Genomic DNA, 27810 nt, shown 5'->3' with positions numbered 1-27810 from the left:
CAAATGCGGCTATGATTCTGAACACGAAGCGGTGTACCTTCTCCAGGATTTAGCACCAAAGGTGAGGCCCTCAGAGGTTTTCAGGTGAGTGCACGTGTCTGGACTTGGGTTTTTAAAAGTTGAATGTGTTTGATGGATGCTCCATGTAGTTTGAAGTTTCTTGCTCGGTGCGTAAGTGCTGGTAGCCTAACTGCGTCAGTGTGTGTTGTGTGTGTGTGTGTGGTGAGTGAGTGTCACGGTAGAGAGATGCAGGTGAAGTGCTGGAGTTTTAAATGGACCGATAAATATGTTAATTAGGTCCGACCTAAACTGAAACCCCATCGACCAATCAGAGCCGAAGGCATTCGCACGCGGACAGTGCGTGGGTCACTGGTGCTGGTCTGGAGTTTTGAGGATTTAACTCTTGGCGCACGGAGTTTTTTAGTAACTAGCATTTCATTTAAACTGGAATAGAAGCATTTCAAGAATAACAAAATCATTGCATTTGTGTTAAGCCTATATATTTAATACCACAAAACCTCAACATAACACATAGCAAATGGAATTAAGCCTCCTATTTACTTGTTTGGCATTTACTTTAGGCTAATTATTTATATAATTAGACATCTAATTATAAGATTTGATTTATGTTTTATTTATTTATTTTACAATGTATTGCTATCGCACTACGACATGCTCTCTACTCCTACTGATGCTGCAAAAGTTGCCGCTGTTATGTCACCTACAATTACGGAAAATGACAAGTGTTTATTCAGTGATAACTACATCGAAAGAGTGCGAGCACGTGCATGTTCACTTATGCACCGTGGAGCTAATTTGGCAGCATCAGGGATGTGCCTAGTGTAGCACACTGTCCTCTGGTGGTGACGTGTTATCACTGCAGACAATGGAACTGTCTGTATTTGCATTGTGCAACCAAGAGTGCTCACGTTGTATGTTTTTCAAGAGTCAGTATGCCCAAAATGTACAGGTAAAATCAACATTACAGCCAAATATGCAAAGCTTTGAGGGGTTTAACTTCTGGTAAGAATGCACCTGGATTAGAACACATTGGGCCAGGCTCCTTTATATCTGAAGCCATAGCAAGGGTCAGGAGGTAGATCTCTGTTTTCAATTTTCCTTGTGCAGGGTTAAGTAAATCCAAAGGTCACATCCCTGAGGTTGCCGAGGTTACAACACTTTTGAGGCCGAACATAAAAGCGTTATTTGTGAACGGTGCGTCACATGATCAAACTTCACACTTGTCTCCAAACACTCTGGGCTTTTCTATTGTGTAACCAGGATTACAACAAGGCTCAGACAAAAGCTCAGACTCAAATCTACCAAAGTGTCAAAACTGGCAACAAATGTGTGAATGAAAAAAGATTATACTATACTATAAAACACCTTATCATTCTGACTGATTTTCCCCCAAATAAAAGTTCCATCCTTTGGAGTTTGAAGCTGAGCTGTCACTGCATTTAGATTTACTTCACTTGTAACTGTAACAAGTTTCTTGGTTAAATTTAAGGAGGGGTAAAGTTGAACATTTGTTGTGCCTTGACAATTCCCATTGTAAAGTTGAAGCTATTATCACAAAAAATATATTTCTAGGTGGAATGTATAAAAAAGAACATTAAAATTGTACAAATGAAGTCTTACTTTTTAATTTGTGGGTTTGATGTACAAATTGATCTGGAGTGTTCTCAAAATGTGGACTGGTTGATTTGTTGATGTTTCACATGCCCAGGAGCTCGACAATCACATGATTGATTGTCACATAACAAAATGGAATAAATGAAGAAAAACTCAAATGTTGGAATTTTAACAGGGCAGAGAACTTGTTTGCTGAAATATTTCCATTTTGATTTTTGAAATGATGTGATTAATTTGAAATGATTTGATGTTGATGTGAAATTTTAAGTGTGGATCTCAGGAAGCAAAGTTGTTGCCATGGTAATAACTAATCAGGATCTAAAATAAAGAAAAAAGTCCTTTAGCCCTTTAGTAAACAATAGGTACTGTGTGGAACAACATGCCTATTTAAAATGTGATGACACAACAGATCCAGTAGATGGTGCTACATGTTTTTCTCTATTTCTCTATTTCTCTATTTCTGTAAAAAGATATCAGTGTAAAAATAGGCTTATTATGTCTCCAGTGTTATTGGAATGTTAAGAGAAGTGGCAACCAGCCTGTCAAATTACTGATAAAAATGAGATATAACAACACGTTACTTAATTTAACTCACTTAAATGTTTTTGTGGACTGGCCATGACAACACTACTCCATTGCAACCACTGAAGAAACACAGGCCACTTTTTCAACACGATAACTAGTCTGTGCCACTAAGAGATTTGCCCCTGGATTGGAGTTTTAAAAATAACCATGTTCTCTCAGATTGAACTGCCCTCTGTCAGGATCCGTTCTGGACTCTCAGATTTCCCTCAGCCCAGACACATCCTCCAGCTCCTCCAGTGGGACCCGAAGGTGTTCCCAGGCCAGCCGAGAGACATAGTCCCTCCAGTGTGTCCTGGGTCTTTCCCGGGGCCTCCTCCCGGTGGGACATGCCCGGGACACCACCCTAGGGAGGCGTCCAGGAGGCCTGAGCCACCTCAACTGGTTCCTTTCGACATGGGGGAGCAGCGGCTCTACTCTGAGTTCCTCTACTCTGAGGTCCTCCCGTGTCACTGAGCTTCTCACCCTATCTCTAAGGGTGTGCCCAGCCACGCTGCGGAATAAATCCATTTCGTTCCCTTGTATCCACGATCTTGTTTTTTTCGGTCATTACCCAAAGGTCATGACCATAGGTGAGGGTAGGAACGTAGATTGACCAGTAAATCGAGAGCTTTTCCTTTCGGCTCAGCTCCTTCTTTACCACAACGGCCCAATACAGCAACCGCATCTCTGCGGACACTGCACCGATCCGCCTGTCAATCTCATGCTCCAACCTTTCTTCACTTGTGAACAATACCCCGAGATGCTTGAACTCCTCCACTTGAGAATGAATAGAATTTATTTATTGTAACACTTGATCAGTACCTGGGCATACTTTTTTAGTTGGATTATTTAGATTTTTTGGTGGCAGCTGGAGCTTCCAATCACTATCAAATACACAGTCACATCCATTAGTGTCTTGCTCAAAGACCTAGCAGGATCATACTACCAACCTCCTCTGATTTAATGGTCAAACAATCCTACAAACACATCCCTTGATGGACAGTTATTACTTTTAATTGTATTGTTTTTGGCTGCACTTTACTATTTGTTTAATTATTTGGTATACTTCAAATACTCAAACCCCCGTCAGTATAGATTTTTCTTGTGTATGCTTAGGGTTTACATTTCTGTCTGCGTGCAGTTATTTTGAGTCTGTTATGCACTATAGAACTCTTACTGTAGTCCTGTCCTCTGGGTGACCCCTCTGTAGAACTAAGTCTGATCACTCTCCCTGGTTTTGGCTCAGAGTGGAGACAGGTCCTGTGGAGAGACTTTGGGGATCTAAACCTACAGACCCAGTTTAAGTCCTGGTTTGGATCCCGATGCGTCTTGATTCAGGATGGATTTATCTGTCTGAATCCTTGTTTCTAATCTGTCTCTTTGCATGTGTCCTAAATGAAAGAGGTTGTAGCTCATTTTATGTTTAAACTTGGAAGTAGCATCCACTGTCCAGGGCACTATGTAACCTGCTTCTCTCCATGGAGATATTATTGTTTAGCTTGGAATTTGTATGCTATTATCTATTTTATCTATCTTGCATTTATTCATTTGCATTTTTTTTAAAACTCAAAAACACTCCTCTACTGGGAGAAATAGTTTAATTCATTTTAGAATTTCTCATAGTCAGATCTAGACAGAAACACTGAACATTTGTTTGTACTTCGATATTATGTTTGTTCTGTCCTGAAGCTGTTATCTGAAGGACAGTGGAGGTGAAGGTGGGACAGAGGGTTGTGTGTGGATTAGACCCATGTGCCCCTGAACCCGACCCTTCTGAGCCTGACCCAACACCAGCCTCATAATCCCTACTGCGGCCTCTGCACTGCACTGGGGTCAAAGCTAGGGTAGGGCCATATCATATCGCTGGAGATACATCCTGACATTATGTTTATGATATTACATTTGGAATATCATGATATAATTGTGTGTGCACGTCAGCTGACTTTCCTGCAGATGCGAGGGGAGACACATAGATAGTGGCTAATTTATACCACTAAAGCCTGTAGCATCTTAAACACCAACTGTGGAGGCTACAAACTCACACAAAGAAAAGAGAATATGTGAGTGGAAGCAGAATTGATAGCTATAACTTAAATAGCCAAAATACAAATATTATAAAAAGCACCTTCAAACAGCCTTGAGTAGTTTGTCTTTTGTATTAAATAGCACATTTTTGCCTTTATATTGTAATGTTTTGGTTTTCTTTTTTTTTTACACACTGCCCTAATTGTAGCTCTGTCAAACAAGGTGATTATTAAGAAAGAAGAGCTTTATATTTAAACGTATACAGATATGTTTTTTCATAGTCAGATAATGGTTTTAAAGATTACCAGAACTATGATCAAGATGGGTTTAAAGGGTTTACTGATCAGTTCAAAATCTTCTGTGATCAGATATGTTTACATAGAGCTAGGCCCAAATTTCAACAAAACCTAATCTTGCAGTCTTTATATGCAAAATGTTCAGTATGCATTTAGTATATTGCACATGACCTGTTTCATTTTATTCTTTGTATTCTAGACACCTCTATGGTAAAAAAATATACTAGTTGTATTTATCACAAAATGGTCAGTGAGCCTCCCACATCTTTAGTGAGTGAGCAGTGACTCAGAGGTGTTATATAACTGTGAGTATAATGTGCTGCCACTTCCACATCAGAGGATATCACAGCTGATGAGAGGGTCAGATAAACAGCTCCTATCAGTCTACGCTGCACGTGTGTCAGACAAAAGACCAATGATCTAACTGCGATTACATGTGTTTTTCATTTGTATACTTTAACGAACCCTCAAAATTGTACTGTCAACACAATTGTCTGTTTTGTCATTAATGTGTAGATGGACTAAAAAAAAGATGAAGTAGATCAGTGTGAAACATCAATGTGCTAACATCAAACCCCACTGCCATAGTGCATAACTTGGTTATAATAATTGCAGTGAGCAGGATGTTTTTGCTCTCAAAATATTTTAAATATTTTTGTACAGTGCAACATGCTAATGCACTGAAATAAAATTCAACCAACCTTTATTTCTTTATGCATACCTTTATATGCATATTTTTAACTTCAGTCTACACAGTATAACACTTTCAGTTTGTCCCCTGTGGTAAATTACACATTGCATTTATATCTCTGAACGAATCATTCGACTAACACAAAAACCTCCACAGTGACGGGCCTAATGTACAGGGCAGTGACATTGGCTCATTTGTGCTCATGTCCAGACTTTCATATGTTTAATGTGCTGCCATTTATAGTATGTGTAAGTTACTCTCCACAGCATTACACATGCATGTGCTGTACAGGCATCAGTGCACCACCATGTGGCACCGTTAAGTAGTAAAGATCTAATCTAATCTAAACTCTTTTTACTATTTGTAACTGAGAAAACATTTATTTCATATCTAATTTCACTACACCTGTAAGGTAAGTAAACTCCAGCATGTAAATGTAGCCAATGTGCTGTGAAAGTGACTGGTGGTGATCTGCACAAATTGGCTGCATTGCTTCTGTCACTCTACCCCAGGGCAGCTATTGCAACAGAAATAGTATAAACAACCCCAGAGTATGGGCAGTGAATGAATCATGAATGAAAATGTAAAGTGCCTTTGAACATCTAGAAAAGTGTTATATGGAACTCTCACTTTTGGGATGAGCGACATTTCACACCTACATAAGTAGTTTGTCTGCAAATGAAAGGCAAAGTAGATTTTAAAATCAGAGGACTGCACTTGGACTAGTATTTCATTATTTAGTAAGTTAAGTGTGACCAGTGTGAATGAAATAGATGCATTAGTGATGAAAACCAATTGCTATTGCTATTGTGTATTGAACCATGTCGCAGTATGCCGTTCATTGCGGACACTGTGGTCTCAAAGCTGCTGGCTTGTTTAAATATATGCAGCTGTTGTTAATTCAAAGAGACATTATCACTAAGAGCAGATTCTCTCACATTAGATATTCATTGGCCCAGTTTAAATAAATGTTTACCCTGCTTTAGTTCTAAAGTCTTGGCATTGAGCTCAAATGAGGTGGTTAGATGCAAGAATGTTGTTTTATGAGGCGATATTGATAAGTTAGATGGAGCAGGCTATCCAAACTTTTTGAAAGTTATTGTAACATTCCCTGCATATCCATTTGTCTTGTGTTTGTTCCTGTGACTGTATCTCTGCTCATGACGTCAGTGCTGTCCTGTCTCTGACTGTTATCGCCTCTTTGCTCTTCTTTCCATTTCCTCTATTTCTGGTCCAAATACATCAATAATTCATATGGGACAGAGATGCAGGGAGGACTCCACATCACACCTCACTCACCTGTGGCACTGAGCAGCACCAGGGGGAACACACTCACGTTTTACTACACATGAACTTAGGACTCAGTGATACGGTGAGAAAAATGTGAACAAGATCTCAACCCTGTGATGCTCTGTGATGCTCTGCTATTCCAATCATATTGTGATTCACCATTTCACCATTTCACTATTTAATGTACCCCCACGTAGGCCTCCTTTTCCAATTAATTAGTCAATGTAAGGGTGTGAATGACTGACAGCTGAAGTGACAGATTACTTTATTTTCCTCTTAAAGGTAATACAAATTTACAAAGTGTAAAAGAATTATGATGAAGTCGAAACCCAAGGAAACCATCATCTGTATTGTATTGCCCACACCTACATGAACTACACAGAAAATATCATAACGTCAAAGAAGCATTAGACTTTATTATAATATATTTATTGTTATATATATTTATTCTAACAGTGTCACTGTTTGACTCAACGCCACATATTGTAAAGAATGTTCCAAACCCAGCAGCTCAGTTGCCTTTGTATGTAGTGTGTAAGTGATGATCAAACTGGCATCCGGGGAAAAAATTACAACAAAAACGACAATGACTATATAAAAAATAAATAAATAAATGAAATAAATAATAATAATAATAATAATAATAATAATAATAATAATAATAATAATAATAATAATAATAATACAGACTTGTACAACCATTTTTCGGACACTGAAAGATGCTTTACAAGACTAATGCATTGTTATAATTACAATATATTTTAATAGCATGTTAATTGAATCTCTTTTGTTAACCCTAAGTAATGTCTTGGGCTACTTACAACTTGGGACTGATTTATGCAATATTTCATCAGCCAATCTAACTGTTACGCTTCTCTGCCAAAATTATGATTGTGATCTATATGTATCGTCATTACTTGGATCTAGACAATGTATAGATCATCACGGATAAAAGCAACTATGGAAGATTTAAGTCTTATTTGTGCTGTATGAAGTGCATGTGAGAGTTATTTTCCTGGTGAACTTATTTCAACCGTGCACATGCCAATCCAGCAGTGAAGTCAGCAGACAGAAACTGTGTGTGAGAGAGGGAGAGAGAGAGAGAGAGAGAGAAATAGGGAGAGAGGGAGGCAAATAGGAATATACTGACTTAGTGCAGCTCAGTGTTACGCAAGAGCTCAGCTGGAGATAAGAGAGGAGAGAGAGGAGGAGAGAGAGATGGGGCGAGTGAGAGGGCGATCGAGAGGGGAGAGAAAGAGAGGAGAACGCTAGACCAAAGCTGCGAACAGGACCACTCTGTTTGAGCCTCTCATGCATGCACTTACTAATCCTGATATTTCTCTTTGCAGAATCATGAAGACACAACCAGAATGGACCTATCTTTTTGCATTGAAGGAATAGCCAACATCTACTGAAAGGGATGGGGCTTTGAATTCCATGTTAAACTTTGAATATGGCACAGATGTCTTGCAAACTGGAACCAAAGAATATCTGGACATGGAGGGGTGTCATACTTCTGTTTTGGGTGCTAGCGATGGTCAATGGATCCACGGTAAAGCAAGAGGAAAACCAGGAGGACCCAAGGGTGACAGCAGCCACCCTGTTGTTGAATGAGGACTGGACAGGGACCACGGTGCAGTTACTACCGGACATGCAGACAGAGACTCAAACTGAAGGGGTCACTGAGGAGCTGATGGAGGGAGAGGTGGAGGTGGTGACACAAGGAAGGACCCCCAAGAACTACACAGGTAAGAGGCGTGTGTCAGGTGTGTTAATAAAGTTATATGTTTTGAAACTACCTATTCATAACTTGGATTGTAAGGACAGAAATAGGCCTGTATTCTTCAATAAATGACAGATGAAACTTTTTGTTTTTTTTCTGTACAATGATCACTAATTCTAATTGTAGATAGAAACTAACTAGTTCAGTTATTAGAGTGTCCACGGATCTGAGGCTGGAGGTTTGAATCCCGCTCTCAATGTAAAAATCATTGGTCGGGTGGTCAGATCCACTGACCCACAGGTTGGTGGTGCAATTCCAGCTCTCACAGATGAATGCTGTCTTTGTGTCCTTGGGCAAGACACTTGTCTGCAAACATTGGTGTATGAATGTAGATGAGTGGTTCCTTTCATTCTGCTATTTGGTTATTGCAGCTCATGCTGAACAATATTGCAACTTTAGAATATTTTTTGGGGTAATCCTTGCTTACGGTTATTGTGCCAGTAGTAAAAATAGTTGATATTTTATTCAGGAATATATCAAACTTTTTTTGTGACAATACAGTTCTAGTGCAGTGATTCTTAACCATTGGGCGACAGTAGCTCAGTTGGCTCAGTTTGTCCACTGATCCGAAGGTTGGCGGTTCAAATCCCGCTCTCGACATAAAACATCATTGGTTGAGCGATCAGATGCACTGATCCATAGGTTGGCGGTGCAATTCTAGCTCACACAGATGAATGCTGTCGTTGTGTCCTTGGGCAAGACTGTTAAGACACTTAAGCCACCTCGCCCTCAGTGTCTGTGTGTGTGTGAATGGGTGAGTGGTTCCTTGTTGTAAAGTGCCTTGAAGGTGGAAAAGTGCCCATTTACCATTGGGCCGGGGCCCAAAGTAGGGCCAGAGGCACCTCCTTGAGGGCCCCACAATCAATAGAATATAATGCATTTAATTTGAAATTTGGCCCCGGCTTACTTTGTACAGAAAAAATCGAGCCCAGCGATTGAAAAGGTTAAGAAACCCTGTTCTAGTGCTTAATATTTCTATCAGTTGATTTCATTTGTCCAAGTTTATGATTCTATGGAGGGGAAATACTAGGCCTATTGTACAAATGGTAAAACTGACAACTATTATTCAGTAATGCACAAATAAATATACAATCAGCAAGAAGAATAGCATTCATATGTGAACTGAATATAACAGAATAAAACATAATATAAGCTGCTCACACAATAAAGCGAGGCAAGGTCAGGTAAGTTCATTTGCTACTCACAATTCATACTCAAAGGTATTCATACTGTTAGAGAGAAAAATAAAGTGCGTACCAGGTGTTTCCAAAGTTAAGGAAAGGCCTTTTCATAATCATTTCCACCACTCTGCTCTAAAAACTGTATTATGCTTTGCTTACTTTGCTTTTCCAGAAAAGACAAAATGCATATCACTATAATCCGATCTCCCAGTAAACATCTGGCAGCTATTTCAGTATGAGCTTTTGGATATAAATGAGACTCACCTCCAGGCATTACAAGCACTATAGACTTATATTTTAGAAAGTTGGACTTTTTGCTTGGTAGATTTGAGGAGAGGTTTTCAATTTCACACCCTAGTACAGACTGCTGGTTCTACTAGTGTCTTTTTTAAACTAAAAAATTTTACTTTTTATTTTAATATCTAGTATCTTATATTTAAACTTCTTCAATCTTGGTTTACGCAGTTTAATTTAAAATCTATCCCTTTGACATGTAAATATTTGTGTTCTCTGATGCATTAGCAGGTGTGATGTTGTATTTGGCTGTATGTTTGTGATTTTATTATTGGTTTTATGGCCAGAGAGCTTTTTTGGAATAAATTCAGTTGATTGACTGATTTAACAAAAATCCTGGTTAAGTCCTGTGTATAGCCTTGGGTGAGTCCTACTTGGAAAGAAGGCTACTCCATATAGCTATATAAAAGGTTTGTGAACATTGATTTTGGTTGGTCCCCATGACTTTGATGCATGCTTTACTATTAGGTGGTAAGTACTGCATTGAAATGTACATTGTGTCATCCGTACATTTACCTTGACTGCTACTGCATGCCTTGGCCTCTTATGATGTTGAGGTGTGGCAGCTCATCCTGGTAATGAGCATACTTATAGCACAGCAGCTGGCCTAATTAGAGCTGTGTAGAGCCGAGTAGTAGTGAACCACTCCATATGCTTTTTCTCCACTTTACCCCAGAGGAGTGTGACTGTGAGGTCAGGAGTAGGTAGTTTTCAAAATATGGGAATAGTTGACGTAGAGTTTTGGTGTATAACTTAGAATGGAGTTAAGTGTTGGGTGTTGTGTGACAATACAATTTTAATATGATAGAAACAAAAAGTGCACAAGACATTGAAGAGACTTGCAAGCAGAAGACTTAAGCTAAAGAGAATGGGAAGGAGGAATAATTAATGTAAAGGTGGACAGGAAGTCATCATCATCATCATCATCATCATCCTAATCTCTTTATTTCCAGACTAATGATCCACACAACAAGTCAACCATTTGTTGCATGACTGTGTAAACATACACCAATATTTTGATCGTAATCTTCTGATTGGTGCCATATATTGGCTATGTGTTCAATATGGGAAACCCTCCCAATTATGCCAATATCAATTTTGGACCCTAACTATGGCCTATCATCCCCACTAAACCTGCATCGTTACAAGAGTTCAGGGAGTCTTTTCGTCACCTGAACCTATACATCATCATGAGACTCTAATGTTCACCCAGAGTGCTGCCTTCTTGCATTTGCCCCATCATGGAGGTGGATTTTTACACTGTGTGAAAGCATGTGGACTAGTTTGTAGCTAGGTTGAGTAAAGAGGATTTTGGAATATGGCTACATCAGCGTATAATACAATTTAGAACAATGTCTTTCTTTGTGCTTGTGTCAGATTGCTTTAATGATGACATGACATCAGTGCTTATTTTACAGGTTAGAAAAACAGACTATTGAACTGCAGACAGACAGTACACCACATAGGCAACATGGACTCATCTCTAAATCACTTACTCGACCTGTTCAATCTATAAACAATGTTCAAATAAAACATCATTATGACATTTGTGTTTACTGTATTGTGCTTCTTCTATGAAAGACCTTGGTGAAGTTACTGGTCACTGTACTGAACTGTGCTGTTGATGTTTAGAGTTTTGAAAGTCAAACCGACTCATGTGGGTGAGAGGAGACAGCTGGTGAGACGTTCAGAGACATAAGGTTTTGTCCGAGCTTTGGCCGTTGCAGTTTGCATGGCTTCACCTTCAGATTCAAACCTTCTCCTCCTTTTTTCTACTCCCACTCTTGTTCTTGTTCTCACTTTATAACTCCTACACATTTGTTCAGCACAAGCCTACAGTAAAATATTTTGATAACAATTCAGCTAGCTAACATTTAGAATAAATCTACATCTCACTTCTTACCACTCATTTTCTCACTTCTCACGTTATATTATTCTGCTAGTGAAAAATATATACACCTTAAATATCTCCTATAATTTTCATGGACACATTGAAACTTGAGATTTTGCACAAATGAGCCTCATTTAAACATAATTTTGAGTGTGTATACAATGTAATGTTGCTTTCATATAAAGGCCTTCTTCATTGCACTTGTCCTGTGACTGCATAATAGCTCTAATAGCTGAAGCATCATGATATAATAATTACGTCATTAGCATTCCAATTTCTTCTGTAGCATTTTGGTATATTGTCTCATTTTCACAATATTTGCTTGTTCATCCATGACCTCTTTCACTGTCTGTCTTCTTTGTCTCTTTCCATTTCACCTTCAGTCTCTCTCTCTAAAACCTTCAAATGAAGCTAGAACTCTAGGGGTAATAATAGACTCAGACTTTAACAGCCACATCAAATCAATAACATCTGCAGCTTTTTACCATCTAAAAAAACATAGAAAAAATCAAAGGTATATTGTCCAAAGCAGACTTAGAGAGACTTATCCATGCATTTGTCTCCAGTAGTTTATGCTACTGTAACGGCCTGCTCACTGGCCTCTCCAAACTGGCGTTAACACAGCTGCAGTACATCCAGAACGTTGCTGCTCGGGTCCTGACCAGAACTAGGAAGTACGAGCACATAAGTCCTGTGTTCAGGTCTCTGCACTGGCTCCTGTGGCTCAGAGAAAAGCCTTTAAAGCAGCTCTGCTCGTGAACAAGTCTCTCCATGGCCTAGCACCAAAGTACATTTCTAATATGTTAGTGCCATGAACCACCTCGGACTCTGAGGACTTCAGGAACTGACCTCCTGCTGGTGCCCAGAGTCAGGACTAAACATGGGGAATCAGTTTTCTGCAGCTAAAATCTGAAACAGTCTTCCTGATGATGTGAGACAGGCCTCTACTTTGACATGTTTAAATCCAGGCTCAAAACAGTTTAGCTGTGCATACGACTGAAAAGGATTTTATTCTGCACTTTTCTCCATTAATGTTAATTTCATGATGATTTTTTGTGATTATTTATGTTTCGATTCGTTGTATTGTGATTTTAATGTCTTTCTTATTCTGTAAAGCACTTTGAATTACCATATGTACAAATTGTGCTATACAAATAAACTTGCCTTGCCGTCTTCCTTTCCTCTTCCTTCCTTTCTTATCTCTCTCTCACGCTCTCTCTCTATTTCTCTCTCTTGCCCCCCTCCTCTCGCTTTTCTCTGTCTTTTCTCACCATTTCTTTCCCCTCTCTCTCCCTCGCTTTCTCTCCCCTCGCCTCTTTTCTCCCTCCCCCTCTCTCTCCCTCCTTCTGTCTCTCTCTCTCTCTCTCTCTCTTTCTCCCTTTAGAGGAAGAGCCCTCTCTCTCTTTCTCTCTCCCTCCTTTTCTCTCTCTCTCTCTCTCTCCTTCCCTCCCTCCCTCTCTTTCTGTCTCTCTCTCTCTCCCTCTCTGTCTTTTTCTCACGTGCTCCACCCCAAAGACCCTCGGGGCAGACACAAAATACTGTGCTCACGTGCCTAATGCTCCAATAACACACACATTCAAACCAAAGCAATCTTCTTAAAGGTTTACACAATAATCACAGTTGCTCTTTCATAAGTGTGGCTGTGGGCTGGACCTGGGGCAGTGCTGGAATAAGGACTTTATTTACCAAAAACAGGTGATCGCCCCGGATACATGCAGGAATTAGAGCAAAGATTTATGGGAAATGTGTCCAAATCGTCCAAATCACTGAGATGTGATTAATATGCCAGTCCAAAACATGTGTGCAGAGGTTTAAAGGCCTTAGAGACAGAAAACAGTTGAGATAGGGTACTTTTAATTGTAGAAGTAGCGTCTGGAATAATTACAAGTTAGAATAGACTATAATTTTTAGCAAATAATACTGTGATGAAAATGTATGTATATTCATGTTGTGAATGAAATATTGTATAAATGGATTTAATCTGTGTCAGTCTGTCAAAGACTGAGACCAGAAATTAATATGTGAAGGCTTTGTCCCATCCTACAGGAAACCCTTTGTAGTTTTAACTGTCTTGTAGAAGCTGATTAACTCATGACTGTGAACAAATGTGACCCTGCTTTTGTAATGTATGTTTTGTTATTCTGGTAGAAATACTCAGAGGTCAGAGTCTCTGGGAAGGAGAGACTTGGAGGGAGATTGAGGAGAGACTGTCTTTTGATGCCGGGAGGCTGGGAGTTTGTGGCCAAGGCAGGTCTAGGCCCTGTCCTATTTGTTGTAACAAAGACCTAACCTTTTTGTATTTCATAACTCACCAGGCTTCGCAAAGGGATTATTATTCCTCAATATATGATTTCCACAACAAAACTAACCTATTACATGTTGTGTTTCACCTGTGGTACCTGTGGTCTTTCTGGTGGCTGGTGAGATTCTCAGCAGTTCATATGTTTCATTCAGTCAGTTTTATTCACATTTTCGTTGTCCTCTGAGTCTTTGTTATGGACTTAGTTTCGATCTGGTGGTACTTAGACAGTACTGGTGGTACTTAGGCAGTACTTCATATTCATATTGAAAAAGTACAAGATCCCAAAAGGAGAAATAACTTCAAAATGATCCCAGATGTTAACACAAAACATTCACTTATAAACATATTCCCAGTGGTAAAAGTAACAAAAAGGTCTCAGGAAGTAAGATTACAGATTATTGTGAAAAACAATAAAATCATGTTTAATGACGCTAATGATGCAAAAGCTCCAAGTTTGAGCAGTTCACGTAAGAATATTTAAAGGCATGAGTCAAACTGTATTACATTCAAGTACATTTAGAAACTAGCTGATCTTTGTACTTACGGTTATTGAAAATGTACATATATTTGAAAATGTACATATATTTGAAAATGTACATATATTTGAAAATGTACATATATTTTAATGTTTGATTTTATGTTGTAAATTTTGTGATATTTTATTCTTGTATGTATTGTGAAGCGACTTTGAGTGTCTTGAAAAGCGCTATATAAATAAAATGTATTATTATTATTATTTCTTTGTACTTTTCTGCCAGTCTGAAGCCCAGAGAAATAGAGTGGGTCATGTCAGGAAGGGTGAAATACCAAATTAATATGCAAATCACTGCACAATAGGAGGCAGATGGTTTTGCTGGAGTGACCTTGGAAGAAAAGACAGGAAAAACTTAGACATTGGACTTGCACTGAAATAAAGGCTGTTTTTCACTCATTGAATATATCTATCTGCATTACTGCAGAATGCATTATGCATTATATGTGTGTGTGTGTGTGTGTGTGTGTATATATATATATATATATATATATATATATATATATATATATATATATATATATATATATATATATATATATATGGGTATACAGCAGTAATATCAGAAATACATTTTATATTTATTTTTGCGCTGTATCATTTTGCTGCTCATTTTCCAGGAAATAACTCAGTCTCTCTTGTCCTCATGTGCTCTCATTTATGCCGACTTAAATTACTCATGTCTGCAACTGCAATCCTATACGTGTCTAAATGTTCTCTTATATTGTTTTATATTATACTAAGGCCTGATAGTGACCCATTTTAAAGGGCCCATATTACGCTATTTTCTGATCCATGTTATAATGTTTCATCATTAAAAAACATACCTGGAGTTGTGTTTTGTTTCATTCACACATGTTTATCACACAAACCCTGCAATTAAGCAAGGTTTTGACTTCTCCTTTCAAACAGAAAACACTCTGTTCCACCTTGTGAAGTCATGTGGTAATACAGGAAGTGCTCCACTGTGTTTTTTAAATTCCATACCCCTGTATTAGAATCATTTGGATGATTTAAGCCTTAGAATTGACAATCTCTATTGAATTGAAGATAAAAGGTAGCTGTTAACTTGAAAACTACCACTTCATGACATCAAAAGGTGGAACAGAGCATTCTGAGCTTTGGCGACTAATAATAAAGGATTGCTCAAACATATGTGAATGAAACAAAACACAACTCCGGGTATGTTTTTGATGAGGTCGCAATGTTTTAACATAGCTTATAGCTCACAAGAGTCAATTTTGTTCAATATAGGACCTTTAAGTCTCAGGTCAGTGGAGAATATACTGTGCATCTTGTTGTCTGGTTCACAGTAGTTTATAGGCATTTTAATATGGTTCATGTGCAACACATCCATTAACCTACATGTAATTCTCTGTTTAATGTATGTTTTATATGCATAACGGGCTAGGGAGTGCACACAAAGCATTTAACATACAGTAGATTACTTGACTTTAGATTTATTTACACCAGTGCAGTAATTGTTGTGGATGTAGAGTAAGCAGAATGCATATTCTCTTATGGGAATAATTGCATAGACAAAGATATGGAAAGCAAAACATCATTTCATTGAATAAAGATCATTCAATTTATTTGTGTAGAGCCCAATTGCTGGGTTTCAAATCACATCACAACATTCTATAGACCGATAATAGTTAATACAGATGGAGGTGCAGCTAAAATTAATATTGTTAAAATGCAAATATTTGTTGTAATACAATGAGTTCTTGGGTCTCTTTACCAACAGAAATGATCAGGCTCAACAGTTTTGAATTTACCTTTTGGATATATATCATAACAGAGTACAAGGTTATCAATAGGGAAAACTGGCTCTTGCCCCATCATCACATTCTAGAAAAACACCAATATCACAATATCAGTCAAAGCTCAGAGATACCCACCTCTCTGTGTGGCTGTCTGGACTATGGCTACTCTTAATCCATTACTCAGACAAAGTGATCACTGTATGTATGCAGTGGTCTTTGGAGCTGTAACGCTAATCCTCATCTCCATAATATTAACCCAGTATAACTCCACGATCCAGAGAAAAATACCAAGGTTAATCCACCTCAAACACAGTGGTCTATATTACACATCTGCCAGTGCACTTTCACCTTTAAACAATATGCTGGTGTCTATATGTATTGTTTGTATACTCACTCCCAAGTGCATCAAAATTACATTTAAAATTAACTAAACTAAACTAGGGCTAAATCTAGATTAGACTAGATCAGAACTAGACTAAAACAGGATCACATCAAATCTATTTTAGAAATCAAATTGGGCCAAACCAGGACCGAATCAGGTGTGAAGCCATCGTCACTGAAATTAGGTAGTGGTGAATGTAAAGGCCACAGAGGAAAACTATTACTGAACCCACAACCTGAAGGAGAAATCACTCTGCCAATGATGCCATGGCCGACCCATATTCCACTGGATTCTTGATTGATTCATGTCTGATTTTTGACCATTTTTAACCAGCAATCACAGAAGTAAGCAGCTCTGTCTTCTTGAGTCTTTACACAAGCTCAAAGCTGAAACGTAAATGCAAAACGTTTCAATTCCCACAATCCTGTTAGGCTTAAGGCAAAACCAATTTTCTTTGTCTATTCCTGTCTATTTCTGGAGTCTACGATCCTGCTAATGACACGCTAACCAACGCACACTCACTGACAGAGAGAAGGTACAAGCCAATTAGAGTAAACCAATGACTCCTGTCCATTCAGCTTTCCAAGGCAGCGCAAATCTGTCCAGATCTACAATTTGGTTAGGACAATGCTAAGAACTGCCACCCTGCTGCTGTAGTAGCCTCTAGGTGAGAAAAAGGACTGTGGAATTAAAAAGCCTAATTGAAAAAAAGGGAGCTGAGAACCTTAGTATCTTCACCTTAGTTTTATTATCAGATACAACATACATTCTGGTTGTATTTATCCTTTGTTTTACCAGAAATACATTGTACTAAATAGACACAGGGAGAACATTTACACTATATACAGAAAGACAGTTCTGTCTTGGTGTCTGACCTTGTTTAGCATTTGTGCACTATGTCATTTTTGCCTGGGATGTTTCACAGTATGACATTAGATTTATCTGAATTGCGTGAATGGGGTCTCAAATTCACAGAACTAACCTATTCATGGGTTTCAGCTTCCTGTTTATGGGATATCTTGAGGACTTTTGCCGAATCAAAAAATACCATGTTTTGTAAATTACTATGGCAACAGTGCAGGATTCTCATCACACTGAAATCCATGGATAACTTGGCCTTCTCCGAAACTAAAAATAGATTTTTAATGAGGTTTAATGCTATACTACATTCAAATCACAGCAATAACATCACTATGGAGTCAAGCAAATGGCATACCCTCCACCAGAAAAGTTACACAGTGCACCTTTAAATTCTTATAGTTGAATTTGGATAAAATGGGAGAATGAGTTGATTTAAGGACACTTTTAAAGCCTGGTGCTCATGACATTCACTCTATAAGACAGAGCAGGAGGTGTCTCTGTCTCTGCTGAATCCTGCAGGGTTCAAGAGCTGCCCACAAACCTCCCACTGTCTCCCCAGTCACTCCAATATGGCCTCTGGCATGGGCTCAATTTCATTATTGCCTTCCCATGGTGTTATACTAGCATTTGTTCAAGTGAAATCATGGGGGTGGCTTCTGAAATGGAAGCTACAGTATGTGTCCACCTACAGGGAGATGTGCTGTTGTTTAAAAATTAATGGTTTTCTTTGGAGATAGGGATCCTTTTAACCCCAAAATGTCCATGCATACTTTATAACCTGCATTTTTAACATGGCAGAATGAGTTTATTCAACTTTTGTTAGATTGAAATGAAGGAACTTACATTTGAACATATGAGACAGTAAGAAGTGAGGTCTTCTGTCTGATCCAGCCATGATTGTCTAGGTTACACTTTTAAAACTAGTTTACGTGTATGCAGCACATCGGAGACCCTTTGCATAACATTTTCTATAGCCTAAACATAAAACAAATTCATATTTATACTGTCCATATTGCCCATATTAGTCCATATTTGATAGACTATACTGCTAAACAAAACACATCAAATGAAAACTTTTTATTGATTCATATAAATGTTATTATGGTTGATCCTATTAGAGTCCCTGGAAACTGGACTGGACATTTTTTTGTTGCCCTCATACACTCTTGTCAACCCCAACTTACAACCTGCACACCCTCGAACAAACAATACATAAAAGAAAATAAAAAAAAATGACAAGCTTGACTCCTCTTTACAGCTGAGAGCTAAGGTACATGCATATTTGCGTGGCAGTTGCATGCTCTGTTCCAGTGTTTGTACAGAGCACAGGATTAGCTGATGAGCCATGAGCAGCCTCAGTTACTGCTACAGAAATAGATCCAGAGAAGAAGAGAAGATACGAGGAGGTCACGACATCCACAGCTGGAGTTAAGCGAACAGGACAGCACTTTCACCTGATGAAGGGCTGCAATATAGTCACTTATACCATGTCCACTTTGAAACACAACACTTTAGGATATTTCTGTACATTGGTTTGTATAGCGTCAACATTTAACCAGACGATTAACAGGCCACACAATATAATACATTCATACACCAGTGTACGCAGACACTGGCTCTGATGGGTCTAGCAGTGATGTTTATGCTGAGAGCGGAATTTGAACCACCAACCTTCAGATGAGGGAACAAACACTCCAACTGAGCTACTGTTATTTCACATTTGAATTCTGAACACAAGACTTGCTGGTCAATAGCAAAGATTCATTTACAGACCAACCAAAGCACCAATAATGCCATCTGCAGGTTTCCAGTCCCAGGAGTGCGAAAAACTATTTAATTACAGTCCATTCCCACAGTCCAGTTGACAGACAGTAAGCTGAATGTTTTTGGTGCTCGTTGAGTTGCCATGTTGAGTCTCCAGAGGTGTATTAACAGACTATTGGATGTTGAACTCAGTGACAGCAACCCACTGTTTCATAATAGCTTTTCCCTGTGGGCGAACCTATACGGACAGAACACATAGTGAAGGTCAGGGCCCATCAGAGCTATGGGCAAAGGACAGGAGGAGTTAGAAAGAGCCTTGGAGACACCATTGCACCAAGAAGGTCGTCTCCCATTGACTTATATTTAACGCTGAACAAACAAGGTCAATTTGTTTATGTAATCGTAATTTATCATTTATCAAATCTGCGGTCCTGTAATGTCTGAAGTAGAAATGTACAAAGTAAGATTTATCCACAGCTCCCGCTCCCGACATGAACATCATTGGTAGTTTGAACAGATCCACTGACTCACAGGTTGGCGGTATGATTCCAGCTCCCACAAATGAATGCTGTCATTGTGTCCTTGGGCAAGACACTTAACCCAGCTCATCCCACTGGTGTATAAATGTGTGTGAATGTGTGAGTGAAACCTGCTGTCTTTAGTAAATAGCAGCAAATTTATGTTATACTGTGCATCAAATAAGCACTTTCTACTTCAGCTTGCTTACATTATAATACCGTATGTACACTTGGCCTCAGTATCTCAGTATTGGAGACAAATGATTTTTTATTATTATTGGTGTTGGCCTTTATATAAAATCATCTCACAGACTTTTCAGGCTACACCATCGCAAATATTTGATGATTTATATTCCTGTATGCTTACACAGATGAAGACGTAACTATCTTGGGCTTTTGGGAGTTTCTTGCTTGACAACAGTTTCCTAAACCATCTCCACTCAGCCCTCACGCACCAGCCTCACGTCATGTCTTCAATATTTCATCTGTCTTTATGTAAGTGAGGTCTCTCTCAGTACAGCACGTGTGGATGCCTCTGGTGCTGGCAGTGAATATACGGCTGTTCTATTGGGAATTACACTATATCACAAACAAGGAAGTGAGGCACGGGGGACTGGAATCATCAATATGTTTTGAAGACATATGCCATCTTTTGTATTTATACAGCTGCTTTACTGCTACTTCTACTTCTGCAACTGCTACTACAACTTGTACTACTTCTACCACTTCTACTGCTCTAATTCCTTATGGATACTGGATTTTCCCTTCGCACAAAAGCCAATTATCAAACTACACTAAGCAATCAAAATTGGTCCATTGGTCCATTGTGAAAAAAAGTAAACAGCAGAGATAAAGCTGGACTCAAACCCTAAACGCATCCTATTACTGGCCACCCTCACATGTAGTCCCAGTTATTATAGCCCGCAGCATCCATACAGGAACAAATATAGGCTTCTTTTCCATTCCATTCCTTCCTGGGTACCACTAGATTGAGGCTTAGCAACTAATAAAGAGGTCATGGGTTTATGATACTAATTACTAAGACTGAATCATTCATTTTTCATATATATTTTATTTTGATTTTTTTCAGTATTGTGGCCTTACAGTCACATAATAAAGCCAAAGGTGTACAAATCCCACATTCATTAAATTCATCTCTCTTTGTGCAGAATGTTTTATAATATCTCTGAAAAGTTGGCAATGCCAACAGAAACCCGATTTGAAAGATCAATGCTTCTAATTTGTTCAGGAATGTCAGGGTTTTGTGAGCCCATTTAGTAACTTGAAATTTGCCATTTCTGCAAGAGGAATATTAAAAGGTAAAGCAATTGATTTACTGAGATTCATTTTGTATTCTGAATAAAAACACAACAACTCATTAATAGAGGTTAAGACTGACTGAAGACATTTACTTGGGTTTGATAAATACAATAGAATGTCTTTGGCAAACGAAGAAATGGTATGAGTTTTCCCACCTAGTGGAATTCCTTTTATTTCAACATTGAACCTTACTTTTGGGCTCAATAAACTATAATCCGAATAATTCTTAATGACGTATTAGTTCATTATAAATTAATTTGTCGTGCTTTATTAAGGTTATTATAAAGAGTTACTATCCTATTCTTTTTCAAACCCTGCATAGTTTTATTTTGAAAAACATACCATCGTTACTTTGCATTTCTTGTCCATTGAAAGACAAACACAACTGCTGTCAACCAATACTTCGTTTTAAGAGGAGACCGCTTTCTCTTGAGGAAAACTAAATGTTAGCTTTCATTTCAAAGTTGCATTTGGGATCTGCCACAGTGCCAGATCCCCTCAGCTGTAGTGAGCCTAGTTCACGTGAGTCTGCTGCAGTAACTGTGCTGTGTCAGATTTAGAGTAATCTGTGACTGAGGCCATGGTATTAGAGACTCTGTGAACATGCAAGCTGTCCACTGAGCAGGGACAGATGGAGGATTTCTACACTGGGTTTACACATGCAGAAGAGTGGAAGAGGGACAGAGAGGGAGGAGAGAGAAGGGGAGAAAGGGAAGTGAGGGAGAGAGGGGGAAGAGAGAACGAGAAGGAGAGAGACAGAAGAGTAAAGAGAGAGTAGACAGCAAAGGAAAGAGATGGCTGAGAGCAGAAAAGGAAAGGATAAGAGAAGGGGGAGAAAGAGAGGGTATGAAGAGACAGAGACAAAGAAAGAAAAAAAGAGAGAGGGGAAAGGGGCAAAAGGAAGAAATAGTGAGAGAAAAGATGGAGCTGTGGAAAAGAGAGAGAGAGAGAGTGAGTGGGATAAGAGGGGAAATGTGGTGAGAGAAGACAGAAACTGAAGAGCTAGGGCTAGAAGAAAGAAAGAGAGAGTGAAAGAGTGAAAATTCAGGTGAAGGGGAGGAAAGAAAGGATAAGAGAATGAAGAAAAGAGAGAAAAATGGAGGGAGGGGAGGAGATAAAGATGACACATACAAACAGAGCACACAGAGGGACACGTGCTGATACAGTCACTGGAGACAAGGGCATGATCTGAGCAATGACAAATTATGGGCTGTTTTTTTTTTCCTAATGGAGCCGTTAACACTGACAGAAACAAAATTATGACTCCCACGCTTATGTCTCCTCAACTCAAGTCTGTAAGATCTTCCATGAACCCGTGATGTTCTACCCTATGGCTTTAAACTGACCTATCTCCCTGGAGTCAAGGAGATAACACCAGACTGACTTACTATGGTCAAATCTGGAGAGGTGCCCTTGCTCATAGAAATCGTTGCATTCTTTTTGTAGTTAAAACGCAAAACAATATCATCTCTATAAACACAAGCAGGTCATTTAGCAGAAATATTACACAGTACTTCATCCTGTCTGTTTTAATAGCCAACTCAATACATTTTAGCATTTAATTTCTGCTTCTTGTTTGGTTCTTAATTTCCAAGCCACTGGTTTCACAATATTATTACCCATTACATCCAAACAGTACAGTCTGATAATTAGTGCCACGTTGCAGAAAATAATGTCGCCATACTTTGTTGTTATTGTTGGACATGTGATGACTAATCCCTGCATCACAATCTAGTTTCCCCCCGATCACGAGAGCTCTGTGTTTGTGAACTGTAACAGGAAGATAAAAATAGTGCTGTTTCTTTCTGGGCAATGGTAATGTCCCACTGAGGAAACACATGGGATCACAACAAGACCAACTTGACAGGAGAGAACATAGCATGAGCATGATATGAGGCTATGGTATACAAGGCTACAGAGCAAAAGTGCCGTTGTTGTAGCAGTTTAATAGAAGAGCATTATTTATAGGATAGAAAAGTTGCCTCTGGTGGTACACGGGACCCTCTGCAAAGTATTTGTTTTATTTAGAGGCAAATCTATTTATGTTTCTGTCCTCCTTTGGGTTAATAATTATTTAGAACTACCTTATAAATGTTTGAATCTCCTTCTAGACCATTTTAGTATGTTTAGCCTGCTATATTGTGTTTACATGATCAAGTGTTTGGTGCGGAGGTCATTGTCACAGTTTGGCTGCCACATCTCTGCCAGTCTGCCCTTCATTGCCACCAGATTTGTTTGAGGATTAAAATGAGAGTATTGTTATGAGATCTGAGAAGAACAACTATTTTTATAAATCTGTGCAAATACAAATGTTTACTATAATGATGCATAAATCTGTAATGTCTTCAGTTATCAAGAGTCGTTTTAGTTTTCTGTTTTTCATCCAACTATCCCACTAACTCTTCTTCTCTATCTCCCTGCGTCTCAGGTCTGTCGTGCAGCCCAGTACTACCCCCCAGAAGAGGGTCCTTTTTCGTGGAGGGGGGCAGTGGTCTCTCTGTGGGGAGCATTCTGGTGTTCTGGTGCAGGGATGGGTTCCAGCTCGTGGGCAGTGATAAGATCCAATGTAATGTGAAGAAGGGCAAAGCGCAATGGAGCAACAACCTGCCCATCTGTGAAGGTAAGGCCTGCAGTTAGCTGGGACAGGGGAAGTTAGTTGTGTGTGATTTTATAATATACTTGATATAAATACATAAAGGACCCGTTTGCTAATATAAATAGTTAAGTTCAATATTTCACATGATGATTTTACTTTTAGACATTCCTTATGAAAATAGCTTTGCTTTAAAGGTTTATTGGACTAACTGACTGTGACTGGACTGACTGAATCCTGATTCCCGTTACAGTCAGACTGGGACAAATTATTATTATAGTACTGAGTATTATCTGTATCTCTACAACAATCTCATCTTTCTCTAAATGGTTGATAAAGCTTCAGTCTATCTTCATCTTTAAACTTAGAGCTAGTGCAAATGCTAAAGTTCCATTAAATGGTCTTAAAAATATGAATATGTAAATGGAGACCCAATTGGTTGCTCTAATTATTTAGCCAAGCCATCCCAAGAATGACTTGAAAGACTGTGGTCAGACCAGTAATGCTGTCAGGTTTATGGGCGATACCATTTATACATGGGTACACTAAGATAAGAGGCTAAAGTTAAAGATATTACTATTTGTTTATTCTGAATAACTTATTTACATGTTTGGGAGATACAATTTCCAAACTGAAGCAGGAGGGATTCTGAATATTATATATATTGGTAGAATGATGCTCTTAGATAGACCACTAGGCTGTTCGTGTTGAGTTGGTTTGAGTTTTGGGTTGCTGCATAGAAGAATATGTTTTTTTGGCTTTATCAGTGATTCACTTGACTGTTAGCGTGACTGTGAGCAGGTCTGAGATGTCATGTTAAATTGCAGTATAAATTTTGAATAGGGCACATGTTTCTCTATTGTAAGGCTCGTGTTCTAGTTTAGAGTGAGCAGATAAAACAGTTGTTCTTCTGGTTTAGTTGTGTGTTAAATGTGCTGCAGTGCCGCAGCGCTAATGAAGCACCAAACCACATTTCACACAGCCCTGAACACGCAAGTGTGTCAGGTGAACTCAGCTACAGACCCCAGAGGAGACTGGAAACAGCTGGAGACATGGGTTTGGAAAAATATAATCCAAATAAAAACTGTGTAACTTTTCTTGCTTTTTCTTTTTGCAATTAAAGGTGCAAAAGGTAACTTTTCTGGTGGCCCACTACCTGCTTGTCTCCATAGAGATGTTATTGCTTTGACTTTGACTATAGTATGGCATTGAACTTATTTATGAACTTATAAACGTATTCAGTTGCTGCCTTTTTTTTTTTTTGGCTGAAAAAAACAAAAAAAAAACAAAACAAAACTTAGTTATTTTTATTATTAGTTATTTCTCCTCTCCATTGATCTGACCTGTAACTTGGGCTGGTGGCGTCACCTGCTTATCTCCATGGAGATAAATATGCCCATTGCCCTACTCTGGAACATTTCAGACAAAGCAATAACATCTCCACAGAGACAACCTGGTGATGGACCCTCCACCCTATAAATCTATACACTGAACCTTTAATATTTGTAGTTAGTGCAGTTGAATTATAGACCATACATTTGCTAGATATTAATGGAGACTATGATATGTTTAATATGTCTGGTCTTCAAAAAGCATCCCTTATTCCTGTGAATTTGGACAGTTTACACAATCAAACTCAGCAATATTGAGAGAAAAATAAATGGCCAAAAATTACACTAAAACAAACTGAGGAAGCTAATTACATAATGTGCATTTGTAGATTTGTTTGTAACAAATCAAATGCAAACAGTGATTTGAGAAAGTAAAAGTGTGTTCTACTTGCAGCGATTCCCAGGCCCCAGGACAGGGGGCTGCGGGTGGCTGTGCTGGCCTCGGTGGTGAGTGGAGTGGTGATTCTGGCCATGTCCCTGTCCTTTTTCATCTGCTGCCTCCAGGAGAGAGCCTCCAGACTACGGGCCAAGAAGGAGGGACGCCTCAGGTACTGGAGAGAAGGAAGACATACATACATCCAGATGTAGATGGAAAATGCATTGTTGTACCAGCAGAGTAAAAACTATACATAGCAGAAAAGTTGTGCCCCATAAGTCCTGTAAAAACACATACGGCACACTTTTTATCTACATAGTGTGAAGTTTGTAAAATTTCCTTGTATGTGTTCACTCAGGATTTCAAAGTCAATCAAAAGCGTGCACAGCAGGACAATCCTCCAGCTAGCACTGATCATGGACCTACTATAGCTCAATATTTGATGTGGGATCCCTGTGTGGGATCCTGCAATGAGGGCTTAAATATGTCCCTTATATGACCTTGAAGATTAAGTATAGTAGAATTTGGCCATTAGAAACTAGTATTAAAAATGAATTGAGCTACCTGTGTCTTGTCCCAGGCGGAGGGAGAAACGTTCGTCCCGTCGCTCGGAGTGGGAGAGAGAGGAGGGGGAATGGGAGTCATTCGCTCCCCCAAAGATCTTCCACCTGTCCCAAAGGATGAACCCACGCCTGGCCCCCGACAGCCCCCTGTACCTGACTGGAGGACTCAGCGGCTATGAGAACAGGGGATATCAGAGGTACAGTATGTCTAAACGCCTACAGTTCATTTGGAAGCTACTTTTTGGACGAACTTCAATGTACAAACAACCAATACTCCAATAAAAAGACTTTGAAATGATCACAGCATTCAAAAAAACTATTTGTGCGCAAGTTAAAACATTAGATGATATGCAAAATTTACCATAAGCAATTTCACATTATGAAAACAGTCTGAAAGCAGAAAATTCATTCATTCCAAATGGTGACGTCACTTTAGTTCATTTTAGCAAAATGAGAAGATATTAAACTGTTTTTATTTCATGTTGATAGGGCAGAGATTGCAAAGATATTAAAACTCTGATCAAAACATTTTTTAACCATATTGTAACCTGTATATTTTCTCTAAATATTTGGTCTAATATCCTTTTAGGGACAATAAGAAATAACTCTCTATGTTCTTCATCTCTCTCTTTCTTGCAGGAGTCAGGAGAGTCTACTGAAGGCGTCTCTCTCTGGCCTGTACCGTTCTGACTCCCAGTTGTACCCCCATGTCGTCCTGCAGAGGGTGCCCACCCCAACTGCTCCGTCTGCCCCTCCCTCTGCTCCTTCTGCCCCCACTGTCCCTCACTACCTGCACTTACCCCACTCCTCCTCCTCTGCAGCCTCCTCTCCGGCTCATACCACCAGCCACAGCCAAAGTCGCAATCAGACCCATATGATGCCCCAGTACCCTACGCCCACATATCCCCCCAACCCGAACACAAGTCTCCCCACTTACCCCACATCTGCTCCTATATACCCCAACCCTAACCCCGTCACGCAGCGACCATGGCAGTAATGACAACTAGATGTGCTTTGAAATGATTGACTGTTTTAGCAGCTGGACTATTGAGAATGACTGTGGTTTAAAATGGACAGAAGACAAGGCGGGCGCATGCTTTTAACAGACATGTCTTGCTTTTTGGACTAAACAGGAACCCATACTTTGTTCTGTGTCACTTGTTCATGATTATGTTTATGATTTTGTTTGTATAATGAGTTTACTAATATTCTTTTTTTAAATTAAATCAGAGTTGGTAAGCCTAACTGGAAAAGGGTCAGAAAAAAACACTTCTACACCTATTCAGTTACTATAAGAGAAATAAACAACCTATCGACAAAACAAAGCACAGGTACTGCTACCTTATTGGTTAGAATCCAGAAACAATGGTTTAAATGGGATGAGTCCAGACACACTTCACTTGAAACTGAATGAGTTTGGTAAGCAATGTGGACTTAAGATCAAAACCTCTGGAATTTGGACACTTAAATAATAGTAGATGAAGGGTATAAGGTGGCTACGGATGAAGAAAACAGATTGTGATTGTGTTCTATTGTGTATTCTGTTGGTTGTGGTCATTGAATTCTTGTGAAGCTACAAAATTTATTTTGTTATTTAGTTTACCTGGAGTGTGTAAAACAAAAGTAAGGACAACCAGAATTTCAGTTTAAATTATTTTAGCACATTGATTAATGAAGCACTTTTGTATGAATGTCCTATCCCAGTGCAGAGCTAATATATTCTTGTATTGTACAGAAGCATTAATGTAAAGCACACTGACATGGTTGCATTCAGGTTGTTAATATAGCATGT

At 39.0% G+C, this 27810-nt stretch overlaps 1 protein-coding gene across 1 annotated transcript; it reads left to right on the top strand.

Moving 5' to 3' along the window:
* The first annotated feature begins 16 nt into the window (after positions 1 to 16).
* Positions 17 to 27075, top strand: zgc:162331 (uncharacterized protein LOC793007 homolog). The gene is made up of 6 exons (XM_033989285.2): positions 17 to 61; positions 7851 to 8249; positions 23524 to 23715; positions 25474 to 25627; positions 26036 to 26215; positions 26658 to 27075. The coding sequence occupies exons 2-6, from the start codon at positions 7955 to 7957 to the stop codon at positions 27013 to 27015; spliced, it is 1179 nt and encodes a 392-aa protein (XP_033845176.2). The 5' UTR covers positions 17 to 61; positions 7851 to 7954; the 3' UTR covers positions 27016 to 27075.
* The last annotated feature ends 735 nt before the right edge of the window (positions 27076 to 27810 follow it).

The sequence above is a fragment of the Periophthalmus magnuspinnatus genome, chromosome 23, assembly GCF_009829125.3.
Source record: "Periophthalmus magnuspinnatus isolate fPerMag1 chromosome 23, fPerMag1.2.pri, whole genome shotgun sequence".
Classification (NCBI taxonomy): domain Eukaryota; kingdom Metazoa; phylum Chordata; class Actinopteri; order Gobiiformes; family Gobiidae; genus Periophthalmus; species Periophthalmus magnuspinnatus.
The sequence above is the reverse complement of the archived record's forward strand: the minus strand, read 5'-3'. Positions and strand labels throughout refer to the sequence as shown.

Excerpts from the sequence above, each read along its gene's own strand:
- zgc:162331 (XM_033989285.2), top strand. The coding sequence starts at position 7,955 with ATGGCACAGATGTCTTGCAAACTGGAACCAAAGAATATCTGGACATGG. Across the intron at positions 23,716-25,473 it reads CAACCTGCCCATCTGTGAAG|CGATTCCCAGGCCCCAGGAC; the intron begins GTAAGGCCTGCA and ends TTCTACTTGCAG. Across the intron at positions 25,628-26,035 it reads AAGAAGGAGGGACGCCTCAG|GCGGAGGGAGAAACGTTCGT; the intron begins GTACTGGAGAGA and ends GTCTTGTCCCAG.